A 14642-nucleotide genomic window follows, 5' to 3' on the forward strand; every position below is an offset into this window, starting at 1 on the left:
GCCTCAACTGGTTCTCTGGTAAAATGATATATTATATCAACATCCTTGTCTCTACCAGGATATTGGAGGTTCTTAGGTAAGCTTATGGTCGACTGATATCTCAAGGTCTTTCAATATTGCAAAATAAATTTTGAATCCAAATGCATTCTTGGGATGCAGCAGAAAGAGCCATATATTCGGCGCCTATAGTCGATAACCCAACCGAGTTTTGTTTCTGATTTTTCCAAGATATAGGTCCTTCATTGTATAGGAAAATATAACCACTAGTTGACTCCCTATCGTCATAATATCCAGCCCAATCAGAATCTGAAAATTCTACGAGCCCTCCTTTATTACTTTTGCGATAACAATGGCCAAGATTCCTTGTGTTTCAAAGTAATGCAGTGTTTGGATCCAAGAGTATCACAATAACAGCTAAGAGTTCCAACTCCAAATGCTAAATCTGGTCTTGTTTGAGTAGATAAGTAAATGAGACTACCAACAATTGATCTATATTCAACAGGTTTTACTACTTCTTCATCCACAATTTTTGTCAGCTTTGTTTCTAAAGCTACAGGGTGTTCAACTGTATTTCTTTCTAGTATGCTCAGACAAAATTTTGACTACCAATCCATATATATCCATTTTTAATATCTTGTAATATATTTATTCAAAGAAAATATAGCACAGGTTCTCCCTCAGTAGTCATAAACTTAGAGTTAATCTTCTTCTTTATATCAATTAACTTGTCTTCAGAACCAATGAGTAAAATATCATCTACATGCACAGCAACAAATATTTTTCCTTTGATAGTAAACAGACATGGATCTTCTTTTATATTCTCAAAACTGATGTGTTTTAGATATTGAACAAGAGGAAAATTCTAACATCTAGGGGATTGCTTTAATGCATATAAACTCTTCTTTAATTTACAGCCCAACTTTTCATTTCGAGGTTCACTGAATCCCTCAGGTTATTCAACATACTCTTTCAGATATTCTACCATTTATAATTGCAGTTTTAGCATCAAGTTGATGTACTTTAAGCCCTTCACCAGCAGCTATTACTTAGAGCAATCGTACAGTTTCAAACCTAATTACAGGACTGAAAGTTTCAGCATAATTTTCTCCATATCTTTGAGAATAACCTTTCGCCACTAGCCGTGCTTTGAATCTAGCAGCCCTATTTTCTTCATCTTTCTTCAAATTAAGAACACATTTTGAAATTTATAAAACTTATATTATCAGGACGTTCTGCCAAATCCCAAACATCATTTTTATTCAGGAATGGAAGTTCCTTCATTATAGCCTTCTTCCACTCTGTTCCATCTGTACTTTGTAGAGCCTCTTCCAGTGACTTTGGATCTTCGTGTAACAGATATGGTTTTTTTTCCAAAACAATCTGGTTATTTCTTTTCTCTTGTAGATCTTCTGAGTTCTTGCACACTATCTTCAATGTTATAAGGAGAACAATAGCCGGTACTATCCTCTGAATTTGCTTCATCATTTGATTTCTCAAATACTATCACTGTCTTGGCAAGCTCAGAATCCAAGTCATTTTCATTTAACCCTATAACATTTGCATCAAATAACATCTCTACTAAAAATAATTTCCCCACTCTTAGGTTCATATAATTTATAGACTTTTACTTGTTCTCCATATCCTAATAACACCATTATTTTACTCTTGAAGTCGTCCAGCTTTTGACGACTCACTCTAGTTATAAAAACATGAGTAAAACATCAATTCTTCTTAGATGTGCCAAATCAGGTTTCTTACCGTTCCAAACTTCATAAGGGGGCTTCCTTTTAACTGCTTTTGTAAGAATCGCTTACGAATATAAGCAGCAGTTCTCACTAATTCAACCCAGAAGGTATTGGCTAAACCACCATCAGATAACACTGCACGCACTGAATCTATACCTTTTTTCTGATAAACCATTCTATTGATGAATCCTCGGTACAGTGAGTTCTCTCTTGATATCTTCACTTACCAAATATTGACTGAAAAATAGTTATTATTTAAATACACGCCGCGCAGGTAGCAACACAAGATTTAATATAAGCAGAGACAGACAAATATAAGGTCAGCTGCAAATATAAAACTCTTAACATATTTATACAGACGAGTATTGATATACTAAAAATAATAATACTTACAAAAATTTCAACCAATGAAATTAAGCCAATAATATATTTTGAGCGCAGAATACAAAACTGATCTCAGTTTTTATCTGGGTCGTCAGAGATCTGAGATTCGGGACTATTATCGTTTATAAATATGATGCATACGCTATAATAATATAATTATACTAAATTAAAAATAACATTCAAACGAATTTAGTAAATGGAGAAACAAATTTTAAAGTGTTTTTTTATTTTCTTGGATCGATCTTCATTAATAGGTAAAAAACTTCTGTGTTTTCTAAGAATTAAGACAAAAGAAGGGATCTAAGATATTTTATCTTCAACAAATTATGCTTTAATTCCGATATCTACGGGAGTATGGCCGAATGAAAATTTAAAAGAGAACCAAACCAAGCTAATCCTTATACGAGAATAGTTTGTGTAGGAATCTATCCATGTATATATAACAATGAATTTATATAAGGTTTGAAACTGTGACGGGAAAAATTTAAATCAAATGCTCTGAATGTGAAATATAAATTAAAAATGTGTTAATTGGGTACTATAGCAATATGAAGTATTTTTTATAATATAAGCTCTAAACAAGTCTAAAGAAGAGTGTCGTTATTCACCATTTTTCGTTCTAAAAATGGAAATATGTCAAGTTCAGAACAAGCCACAGAATCAATAAAAACTTTTTTATAAACATAAAAACCCTTTTACATCAGTACTTCAATTTGGTGATGGTCTTAATGATGAAAAATGACTTGAAATTATATTAGTTTGAAATTACATTAGTCTCAGATATTTCTTAAGCCTGACGACCCAGATAGAACCTGAGATCAGTTTTTGGATTCTGGGATCAAAGATCAATTATATTCTTGGCTTCCTTCATTGGTAGAAATTTCGTGTTCTCCAGTGTTATTTATTATGATCCTCTTCCAAAGGAGCATTTGATATAATTTTATTGATATATAATTCAATTAACAGGATTAAACTTTGATTGCCGAAGTTTGGGGTTGATAAAAAAAAAAAAAGATGAACAGATTGCTCCCTTACGAATAACACTATTCCACAGGTTAATATATCCTCATCTTCCATCCAATTTACCCTTATTTTTCTTAATCAAATTTTCAATGTTGATTTCTCTTAAAAACATTGTGCAACCTTAATTATTTTCATCACTTTTCCGTTAACGCCTCACCTTAGTCATTGACATCATACTTGTCTTTTGTTTTAACTCCGAAAGAGGGTATATCGTTTATCCTAAGATACGTCTTTTTAATACTCCATTTTTCTATGTAGTTGCTCTTTAAAAATGTTTGTGTTTAAAATGAACCAAGTAAACAACTTTTTTAGAGCAATCAACAGATTAGGCATATCTATAAACAATAACTACTGTATATAGAGAAATATATCTATATGCATATGAAATATTGAAAAAAAGAGTCCTTACTTTTGAAACATCGATTTTTCTCTGACAATACTTTCTTTAAATGCATTTTTTTTTTTTAATATTCCTTTAATTTGTCAGATAGAGTTGCACTGATTAAGTATAAGTAAGCATTAAACTATTACAATTACTCTATCTAACCTAGGAATTGTCTTTGAAGTCCATATACCGAGACGCAAACCTACGCACATTAAGTTCAAGAGAATAATTTCTCATGAGTGCGTTGTCCATTGAACTATGTTGTTACATTAAGACAAATTTGTCTTCGAAGGGGGTTTGTAGTCTTAGTTCATATGTGTGCTTATGAAGAGAAAATATGAAGTAATTGGTTATGAAAATCCAACAGATAATAATTAAATTGTGAAACATGATCAAGCGTCATTGTTAGGCATGTATTTTTTAAGAGGTGACAACATACATGTATAGACATTTATTTGGTAAAATGCGTGTAAAAAGAGTATAGTTCTTGTGGAGGAATTCAATTTCCCTTTTATTATGGATCAGTATATGTAAGTCAACATGAGAATCAAGTATCACATTGCTTCCCTCGTTTTAATTATTTTTACACAAGAAATATCCTCATATAACATACTAATTTCCCATCCCTTTTATGCTGGGAGTCACGTCCTTACTCTCCACAAAGTAGCTGAGTCCCTGATTGAACGGGGCCACAGGGTCACTACTCTCAGATTCGCTGATTCTCATGGATTCAATTTTAAAGAACTTGGAGCTAATCACACTGATATACAACTCACCATTAATAATACTGATGGTCAATTGGCACTGATTTCACGTGAGGATGGTCGCTTTGTCACTCCAAATGGATTTTTTTGGGACCATGGATTAGATTGGAAAGGGCTCTTTCTTACTCCGGATAATGCAATTTCATTATCAAAGGCATATTGTCGAACACTACTCACAAATACAAGTTTATTATTGAGTCTAAAAGAGGAGCATTTTGACTTGGCAATAATAGATATACTCAATAATCAGGCTGGTTTGGTATTGACTCATCATTTAAAAAGTAATTAAACAATACCAGGTCAACAAATTGTACTTTTTCAAAAATCTTTAATATTCTCTATGCAATTCTAGTAGAACTTGACGAGCTGATTACAAATCTATAATGGAGCATCTGCGTTGTTTACTCATAATTGTATATAAACAAAGCAGAAGAGAGTGGCGCCGTCTTGTGGGGAAATAATACAACTCTCTAAATGATAATATTACTTAAAATAAATATATATATATTACTCACATAGAGGACGTAATGAAAAATTTATTCTGCACTCCCAACTTAGAAACTGTCGCAACACCTTGCAGATAATTTTTTTTTCAGATTACTCATACTAGGATCGTTAGAAAAGTCCTTGCAAAATCTGAGATATGGCATTTCTGGCGCCCATAGAGGTAATATTTAGTCAATTACATTTCTTGGAAGAACACACACCAAATTTTAGCTAGATCGATCTTTTTCTTTCTGTTTGGCAATCGTTTGAATCGAGGAATCGGCCTGAGAGATTATGGCTACTGTCTTTTGGATTGGCAAGGAATAATCGTCATCGACTATCTGGAAAAGGGTAAAACTATTACAAGTGCATTTTATTCATCCTTATTGGACTTTTTGAAAACCGAACTCCAAAAAAAACTCCACGATTGCGCCAAAAAAGTCATTTTCCATCACAAAAATACACCATTACACTTCTGCAGTTGCTGTCACAAATTCAATAGAAATAGGGTTCTAACTCGACATACCCACAGCACTATAAATCTCAGTCAGCTTCCATTTTCTATAATTTATCTCAATATCATAGATTTTATTAATGTTTTAGGAGTAACAACCTCCACAGGGCGTTCAGAACGTTCAGCACCACTTGTGCCCATAGTGTAACTCAATTTTTTTTGAAACCATTTATAAACTGTTCGAATAGAGTGTTTATCAATATCCATAATATTTATCAAGCTTTTTTTTTTAGTATCCTGAGCTGTTTTCCCCCTCATAAAGTAATGTTTGATCAAAACACAAAATTCTTTTTCGTCCATTTTTTGAAAATCAATCCACTTTGTCGATTCAAGCCAATGCCAAACAGAAAGAAATAAATCGATCTTGTTGAAAATTGATGTGGGCTGTTCCAAGAGATGCTACTAACTAACATAGCCTCGATACGCGCGAATAGTGCCACCTCTCGGACCTTGTACATACTACTTTTCAAACTACCCTCGTATCATATTAGTTTATACTTTGTAAATTATTATTTTGAGTTCAAATATGTGCTGATATTTTATATCCAATTATACAATTCTGAGAAAATACTATTTAAAGTTAAGAAATCACCGTATTTTATGGGTTTTTGTTTGAAATGAATAACAACTCTATTTTCATTTATTTTTGTACGTTAAAAACGTGCATTTGAAGCGTAAATTATTAAAGTTTATTTTACTAAAAGGTTTTTGGTTCTAGATATATCAATATACAAAAAGCCCCATGTACCCACTTATAAAACTTTGATATATATTTTTTTCATTTTTTATAGAATATTGAGGTTCTACGACGAGAAGCAGAGTCCTCTTTAGTCATTGATGATTGAATAAGATCTACAACTACAATTGGAGTCCTTTTTCAAATCGATCTTCCTACTAAACTGGAGCTATTAGAACCAAATACTTTTATTTTAAATTAAACTTTAATAATTCAGGCTTCAAATAAATTCCATTGACGTAAATAAAATGAAAAAATAAAGGTGTTTTTCATTTTTAAATCTAACCCTTCACATATTGTGATTTTACTGACATTTTCTCAGTATTGAATGATTGGAGGTACAATATTAACATAGATTTAAATTAACATAAAATTTCCCAACGAATAAATTAAATTTCATTTGGACCATTGAGTGTTTCTAACTAAAAAGTTACCCCAAAACTATACAGAGAGTTCAAATATACAAAAAAAAATTAATTTGAAACTTTTCTGAACTCAGATTTAATACAAAAAAAACTAATTTCAGATTTTTAATTCATGCGCTAAGTACAACAAGAACTAAACATGGAATTGAAAGGAAATATTTTGTTATCTTCTGTAATTAATAAGTAGTAAATATGCCTTCACTAATTAAATTTATTAATATCTTTAAAATCATGTAGCATATTTAAAGTTTTGATATAAGAATTGAAGACTTCTAGTTGAGAAAGATATTTTCTGTATAGTGTTGAAAACGCATAAAACATGTTTAATGTTTAAACATTTAATATTAATCAATATTTATTACTTCTTAGTACCATCAAAAGTAGCCTTTTGGGCATTTTCATTCGTAAGTGGGGAATGTGAATTTTGTCAAGTGTCTCTTCCATCATCATATATACCAGTCTTCTTAACTGAATACACACATGAAATGAATCTATTTCAAAGAATAGTCAACTTTGCTTACAAACACTTTCTCTGGGGATCTTTTTCTTTTCTCTTTTACAACTTGATGGACCAATACATTCAAGAACTACTTCCAGAATCTCGTTTACATTCATTGGATATGATAGCACAATTAAATGGTGTCATTATCAACTCAGATGATGTGTTGGACTATCCAAGACTTAGAGGATCTACTGTCCTAAATGTGGGGGGCCTTCAAATCAGCAAAGTCATTCCTCCTCTATCTCATGTATAAATGTAGATCATTTTATTTTCAATCCATAATACTATCTTTCAGGACTTGGCAAATTGGATGAATGAGGCAAAAGATGGAGTTATCCTCATCTCTCTTGGCTTCGTTTTTGGTTTTGAAGGAGTTCCAGAGGATAGAATCCAAACCATCATACAATCATTTGCACATTTAAAACAACGAGTCATTTTCAAATTTGATGCAGAGATTAAAAATTTACCTTCCAATGTCATGATCCTTCCATTCGTACCACAACAGTCCATTCTCTCTCATCCGAACATGGTTTTGTTTTTTACACATTGTGGTATGCATGGAGTTATGGAGGCCATTTATTTTGGAGTTCCAATGGTGGGTCTCCCTATTTTTGTAGATCAAGGTGATGTTTGCTCAAAAGTAGAATATAGAGGCATCGGAAAGAGAGTCTCAAAGACGTCTTCTTCATCAGAGATACAAAATACGGTCAAGGAAGTTTTGAATGATCCCAAGTAGGTGTATTCATACATAATGCCAGTAAAGAAGAGTTAGACCAGTTGGCACAAAATGAACTTTTTCCCCATATTACTTAGCCCGTATAAGCGATATTGAGATCTGAGAATTTTGTTTTTTCGCAAAGTTCAAATCAAAATGCAATTTTGAGAACAATTCCATTGCAATGTAAATGGTACTTAAGCAGTAATATCAATTTGAATTAGGGCAATTTTTGAGCCAAATAGCCCCATATTAATATTTCTGGGGATGAGTGAAGGATATCTGTTTTTAATTTTGTGGAATATATTAAAATATTAAATCGTCTACTTATTTTTTTATATATTATAAAATCAATTATCCATAGGTACAGAGCAAATATTGACAGGTCTTCCAAGATATTTCGATTACGACGAACTCACCCAATGGATGACGTTATGTGGTTGACAGAATACCTCATTCAAACCAATGGCTCCGCACACCACTTACCCCAGGGTCAAAAATTGAATTTTATAGTTTATCACTCTTTGGATGTTCTTTGTATTTTTATACTTTGCATAACAATCTCTATTAAATTTTTAATCAATGCCATCAGTTCGAAAAGGGCATTCGAAATCAGACCAACTTCAAGTTAAAGAAACAATGATTGGTAAACTTATGTTGAGTATCTAATATACATAATTACTAAAAATACAATCAAATTACAAGTAATAAAAAAACTACAATTAAGCTGATTTTTGTTACAAAAATTATATTTCATGTGATACCTTTGAATCAGATGGATTGTTTATTGTCTAAACTTTAAATAAAATTCATGGTATACTGTATTCATTGCCGGATTCATTGCATGACTGTTGTTGTAAAAGGTTGCGGGTTCTGCACTAAGAAATTATAATTTATTTTTGTTGCAAAATCCAGTTATTTTACGAACAATATTTCTAGTTTGTTTGTATAAATTTTTATAGCAGTTTCAGACCATTTTGGCGAAGAGAGTATCCCTTGGATACCATATCTCATGAAAAGTGGCCCAGGTTGCAATACGGGAGTACAATTTTAAGGAGGTCCTTTGCCCGTGTAAGATTTAAATTTACTATGGTTTTGTTTTGTCTGTCTTCAATTTTTTATAACAATTTGATTGTAGCAAAAAGGTTAGGGACAACATTGTTGGGACTTGCCTCAGGACCCAACACTTCACCTACATAACCTGTGGGCCAGGGTGTGTTATAGCATATCAAAAGGGTTCCTTGATGCATAGAAATGCGGCGCTGTAGAGTTTAAACTGCATTTGTACCCATCTTTTTACCTGTACAGCCTGAGGACTGGGGTGTGTTTTTGGTAAATAAGATGGGTTCCTTGATGCACAGGGAAACAGTGGGGGATAAATTTAACTTGCCTGAGGGTCCAACAGTGCACCTATATAACCTGTGGGCTAGGGTTCATTATAGTATATTAGAAAGGTTCTATCCCGGCATGTTTCTTCATCATTCAATAGTTTTATTGGCCTAATCTAATATAAACTCCAACGAAATTGCACACGATAATATTGTCTTGCAATTAAATTACTCACAATCATATTGCTCACAATGATGTTGCTTCACGATGACATTATATACAACGGTTTTGTCTCACAATGATTATTTACACAACCTTTTTGCCACAATCATTTTATTTACTGGATGCGATTTTGCTGCTACAATGTCTAGCCAGTACAATGGAGCAGAACATAGACTGGAAGAACTGATAGAACGAAATGTGCCATATATCCCGTGTCAAAGTCACCGGAGCAATACTGTGGTTAAACTTGGGTGGAATGCAAGTAGACAAATTACTTCAGTGTTTACAATATGAGAGTACTTATACACATTCTTCGCTCGTAGTATCAGAAGGTAAGCATTAGATTCGTAAATGATTATCAAATATTTTTTTAAACATTTTCAATTTATATCACTTTTATCCATTTCTATTCTTGTGATATTAATTATTTACTGGTTTAGCTTATATAATAATATATACATATGATGGGTTATTCTTCCTCTATATACAGGGTGCTATCGAGTACATAAAGAGGTCGCCCCATTACCATATTCATGTATTTGCTGAATATCCTACATACTTAAGTACTCTAGTCTTGCTCAAAATATTATTTCTATGATAATTATTGATTTTACTCATCATGATCAAACAACAATGAATTTTCTTTTTTTTGGGACAGAAGCGTTTGAAAAAGCAACCTAGGACATCAAAAATTTGTTAAAACTTTGTAACTTGTCAAAGACTAGATGGCTCCATCGTTCAGAATCTATTCGTGCTCTATGAATTAGTTTTGACCCTTAAATTGGAGCATTAAGATTGTTCAAATCGTTTCGATACAAAAACGACAAACCTTTCCATATCTTTGCTTTCAAATTTGCTGTGCGTCGACTTCGTTATTTCACTGATTTTCATGAAAAATATTATGCAAATGATCCAACAGATGACTAAAATCTTACCAATGTAGGAATTTAAAATTATTGATGCAATTAATGTAATAAGATCAACAGTAAAAAACTTGTCAAGAGATGACACAAAGCCTTAAATGAGGAAATTGTAGCAGGTGTAATGTCTTTGAAGAAAATCGGTGTTCATGATCCTGGAGCTGAATTTAGCAAGAAACATTAATGCAGAAAACAACTTTCACGATTTGATAAAAACACTGATACCACATTAAATTTATCAATGACACAATTTTACAGGAAGTAATTTATTCAATTTTTGAGTGCATTTATACTGCGTCAACATATCAAGAAAATTCTTGATATGTTGAAACCATTTTTTTTTTTTTTTTTCAATTCTAAAGCCACCTCTGACATTTTCCATAAGTTGAAGATATCAACAACCATCTTAAATTCTTTCCAAATGAGTTTAATATAGATCAATATTCTCTTCAATTAGAATTTTAGAATTTTGTTTCCCTTGTAGCTTTTCTGAAGAAGGTACAAAAGGTTTGAAAAATGTGGCCAAATTTTCTCACAAGGGAAAATCTATATTTCCATTAATTTGATTGTTTTATCATCTCGTTTTGACAATACGAGTAAAAGTTGAAAAGGACGAAAGAGCATTTAGTATATAAAAGCTTATTAAAACTCATCTAAAAGCTATAATGACTGATAGCGGTCCTCAATCCCTAATGCTTTTATACTTCAAGAAAGATTTGACTGATAAAATAGATTTATCTATCAAGGATACCACGCCCATGGGCCTCCTTCAAAACTCTTTCAATAAATTTATGTTACGTTTAGTCATCAAATATTTTTTCACGTCATAAGTTAAGATATGTAAATAAAACATGAGTTACAAATTATGACTAATCTGATTGGTTATTACGAATTTGCAATATTTGTGCTTTTTTGTCCTATCCTTCTTTTCTTTAATATGTATAAGGCTAATCAGTCAGTTTTTGTATATCAAAATTCATATTTGTAAAATGTTTTTTGAAAGTTCTAGATAATTCCTAAAAATAATAGAAATATTTATTCAATCTAGAAAAAGAAAAACTCAACATTGGTTTATTTAGAAAATCATTATAAATCTTCAATGAAATGTAGGGTGAATAAAAAAATATTAGGTCCCCATCTCAATCTAGTTCTATAACTTTATAATCATCTTGATGGTCTTTTGATTTAGAAACGGACTGCGTATGAATGTCAATTTTTTTTTCAACGGACCGAAGCAGTAGTATTTCATTATTCCTTCTAAATTATTTGAAACCTACGTTTGAATAGTTGTGATTGGTTGAGATATTATAAAGATATATAAAGTCCCAACATGATCTTATGAATAATGTTTATTGTTGTATGCTTCAATCCAGAGCTGAAATTGAAGCAGTACTGAGTAAGTGATCCTGAAGAAGGGATTGAAAGACCCAAGCAACTTGTTTATTCTATTACATAGATTTGAGTTGTAATAAGAGGAAAGGAAGAGGTAAGGAGATGATGAAGGAGTAGGATCTAGTAGTGATAGACGATGAAGAAGATGGAGAGTAATGACGAGATTTAATTATATTTCCCAAGGTACAAATAATATCCACAGATCGGGATTTCATTTCTACTCACTATTAAAGATTTATCATAATGACAACCCTAGTCATCACTCATCTCCAGTGCCGACTCCCCAATGCCCAACCCTCCGTATACAACCCTACTCAATAACTAATAACTAGTTTAGAAACATAAACCGTATGCTGTCACTAAATATCCCTCTTCAAAAAGGAAATGAAATGTCCAGTTAAAGTTATAAACATCATTGATATGAATATTTGTAATTATAATTGAATATGAAAATATAGCATAAATATCAAAGGAATCATTGGCTGAACGTCTCAAATAATAGCCTTATAAAATATGTTGTAACTTTATGTATAACAAGAATCTACCTTTATATTCGTACATTATAGAACGACGCAAATAAAGCAAATTCGATCAAGGATGCTGAGTCCCTGGAATTATATCTGAAAGTTTGTAAGCCTAACTTAAAGAAAACATTCACTGCTTCCAAACACTGTATATGTAACCTTTTTAAATGAATAATACTTATTGTAAGGGATATATTTTTAAATTCAATTGCCTCGGATCTAAACTGGTAGAAAGGTCTTTACATCAGAGAATACGATGAACCAATGTATCATTGATTTCGACGTGATTATAGGTGTAAAAAAGTTTGCAAGTTCTAACCTACTTGTCATATATGTTGACTTGTCTGTGGTCAGAAATGCGGATTTTCCCCCCTCTTATTACTGCATTAAAAAATTCAAGTTAATTGCTCTGAACAAAGTCAAAAATTTTAGATGAACTCCACAAAGTCAACAAAAAACCATCTTTTAAATTCCATATTTAATGCTGGTAGTACTTGACCAGTGGAATTTGGTATTTTTTGTATCAAATCAGGTTTTGGCGAATTCTCAATTTAAAATTTATGAATATTTTGATCCTTTTTTAAAGATTGGAGTCAACTTTTGTGCATGGAAAAATTAAGTAATTCAGTCAAAAAGTTTTAATTCTTTTTTGTCAAATTTTTGGATAATTTTAAATTTGTACTTATTATTAATATGTGATCTTCTAATCCTGAAAAAATGTGATTCAAAGGTTACAAAACCACCACAATCAAAAGGGTTTGTTTGAAAAAGTATGACCTACTTTTTTTTAAATTGTTTTATTTGAAGCATAAATATTTCAATTAAAGAAGAGTAGCTATGCCGCTAAACTATAATGTCTAGTTTAATTTTTAATTTTATTGGGGTAACGTAATCAATACAAAGTTAATTAAATAATATACGAGTATAAAGCTTCATTGTTTAACAATTAATACTTATTGTTAGCTTTTTCATACATTTACACAGAATTTTAAAGATTTTAGTGCTACAACTCGAAACATTTTATCTTTAGAAAAATAAAGAAAAAATTTTAATTAATTCTGTAGAACCCTTTGAAAACCAAATACTTTTTTGCAAATGAAATTCTAAATATGGACGCTTTAAATATGGGTTTTTATCGTAAAATCAATTGAAAATCCGATGTTTTATTCCTTTTCAAGCAAAATCCTTCAAATATGATGATTTTTTAATCTTTAAATTGCATTGATTTGAATGATTGGTCTAATATAAGCCCATATTTGAATTTAAAATATAATTTTCAAACAGAAATTTACATATATATGAGCTATTGTTTCATTTTTGCATACTCAAAAATTAGCTCAAATCTATAAAAAGGGTAATAATAAACAAAAGTTTCAAATAAAAATCTCTCAAACCCCAGATTTGGTACGAAAAAAAAATTAAATTCCCAATCAACCTGACTAGTGCTAATGAAAGTGAATATGGAATTTAAAATATTTATTATGGAACGATTTTTTTTCTTTCGATCTCGCTCTCTGGGTTTATTTGCTCCTTATCTCAGTTATACAAGTTGTATGCATTTAAAAAATATAGAAAAACACACACCATTCATTTATAAATTCAACTGGACCGAATTTTAAATTTGAGTCCAATCAATGCCAATTTTTTTTATGGTTAGATCAAGACTAAACTTCATTAAAGGATCAAATAAGTTCGTTCCAACAAAAAAATTAATGTTATAAGATTTGTAGACAGAAACCCAACCTTAGATCTTAACCTCATTTTATTTATCAATCATTAAATATTAAAAGTTTTTTATTTTCTAACCTTGACTTCTTATTTCTTACCAACCCATAATTTTGGAAATTATGGGTCATTGCCTCAATCCAAAGATAATAAAAGTCGTTTTTGATTCTTGTATAAAAATTAAATAGATCATTTACAATAATCCACAACTATATGTTTGTGGATTAGGTTATAAGGCTCTTAATTATTTTCGAATTTAATTAATGTATTATTGAAAAGTGAGTTAGTGAGTCCACTTAAATCACTTGAATTAGGAGATTGCGGAGGAAGAACATTCAAAGCAATTGGGGATGACAAAGGGACGAGACAATATCTAAAGTAAGGTTAAAGTTTTCAATACATACTTAGTTATTATGTGGATTAGAAAACGATTTTAGAACTACTGTGAGAAAGTGGGTCATATGACTAAAGCTGATCATGCTCTAACTTGTCAAATTAAGCTCATTGAGCAGGTTGAAAAGACTGTGACCTTCACATTTTATTTTTTATTCTAATAATTGATTCTTAGGTCTTCTATTAGGTAATGAATTTTTTACTATAATGCTTAATGATGTTATAATAACGATTTTTTTTTCTTCACCGTTCATTAATATGTTAATGAATACATAAACCCGGAGCTAATACGTACAATCGATACATGAATAAACATTATAGTTTAAATTTCCCTTCATATATTGTATCTAATTGACAAATATATATGCAAAGTAGAGTGTTGGCTATTTTTTAAAGATGACCAAATTCAAAATTACCATAGATCATGAGATGTATTTAGGAGTTGGTAATGTCTTCTC

General features: G+C 31.1%; 1 protein-coding gene across 1 annotated transcript; it reads left to right on the forward strand.

Annotated features, from left to right (window-relative positions):
• The first annotated feature begins 4048 nt into the window (after positions 1 to 4048).
• Positions 4049 to 8524, forward strand: LOC121116701 (UDP-glucuronosyltransferase 2B16). Its single transcript, XM_040710991.2, has 4 exons — positions 4049 to 4582; positions 6832 to 7211; positions 7260 to 7696; positions 8044 to 8524. The coding sequence occupies exons 1-4, from the start codon at positions 4078 to 4080 to the stop codon at positions 8309 to 8311; spliced, it is 1590 nt and encodes a 529-aa protein (XP_040566925.1). The 5' UTR covers positions 4049 to 4077; the 3' UTR covers positions 8312 to 8524.
• The last annotated feature ends 6118 nt before the right edge of the window (positions 8525 to 14642 follow it).

This window comes from Lepeophtheirus salmonis, chromosome 4 (assembly GCF_016086655.4).
Source record: "Lepeophtheirus salmonis chromosome 4, UVic_Lsal_1.4, whole genome shotgun sequence".
Classification (NCBI taxonomy): domain Eukaryota; kingdom Metazoa; phylum Arthropoda; class Copepoda; order Siphonostomatoida; family Caligidae; genus Lepeophtheirus; species Lepeophtheirus salmonis.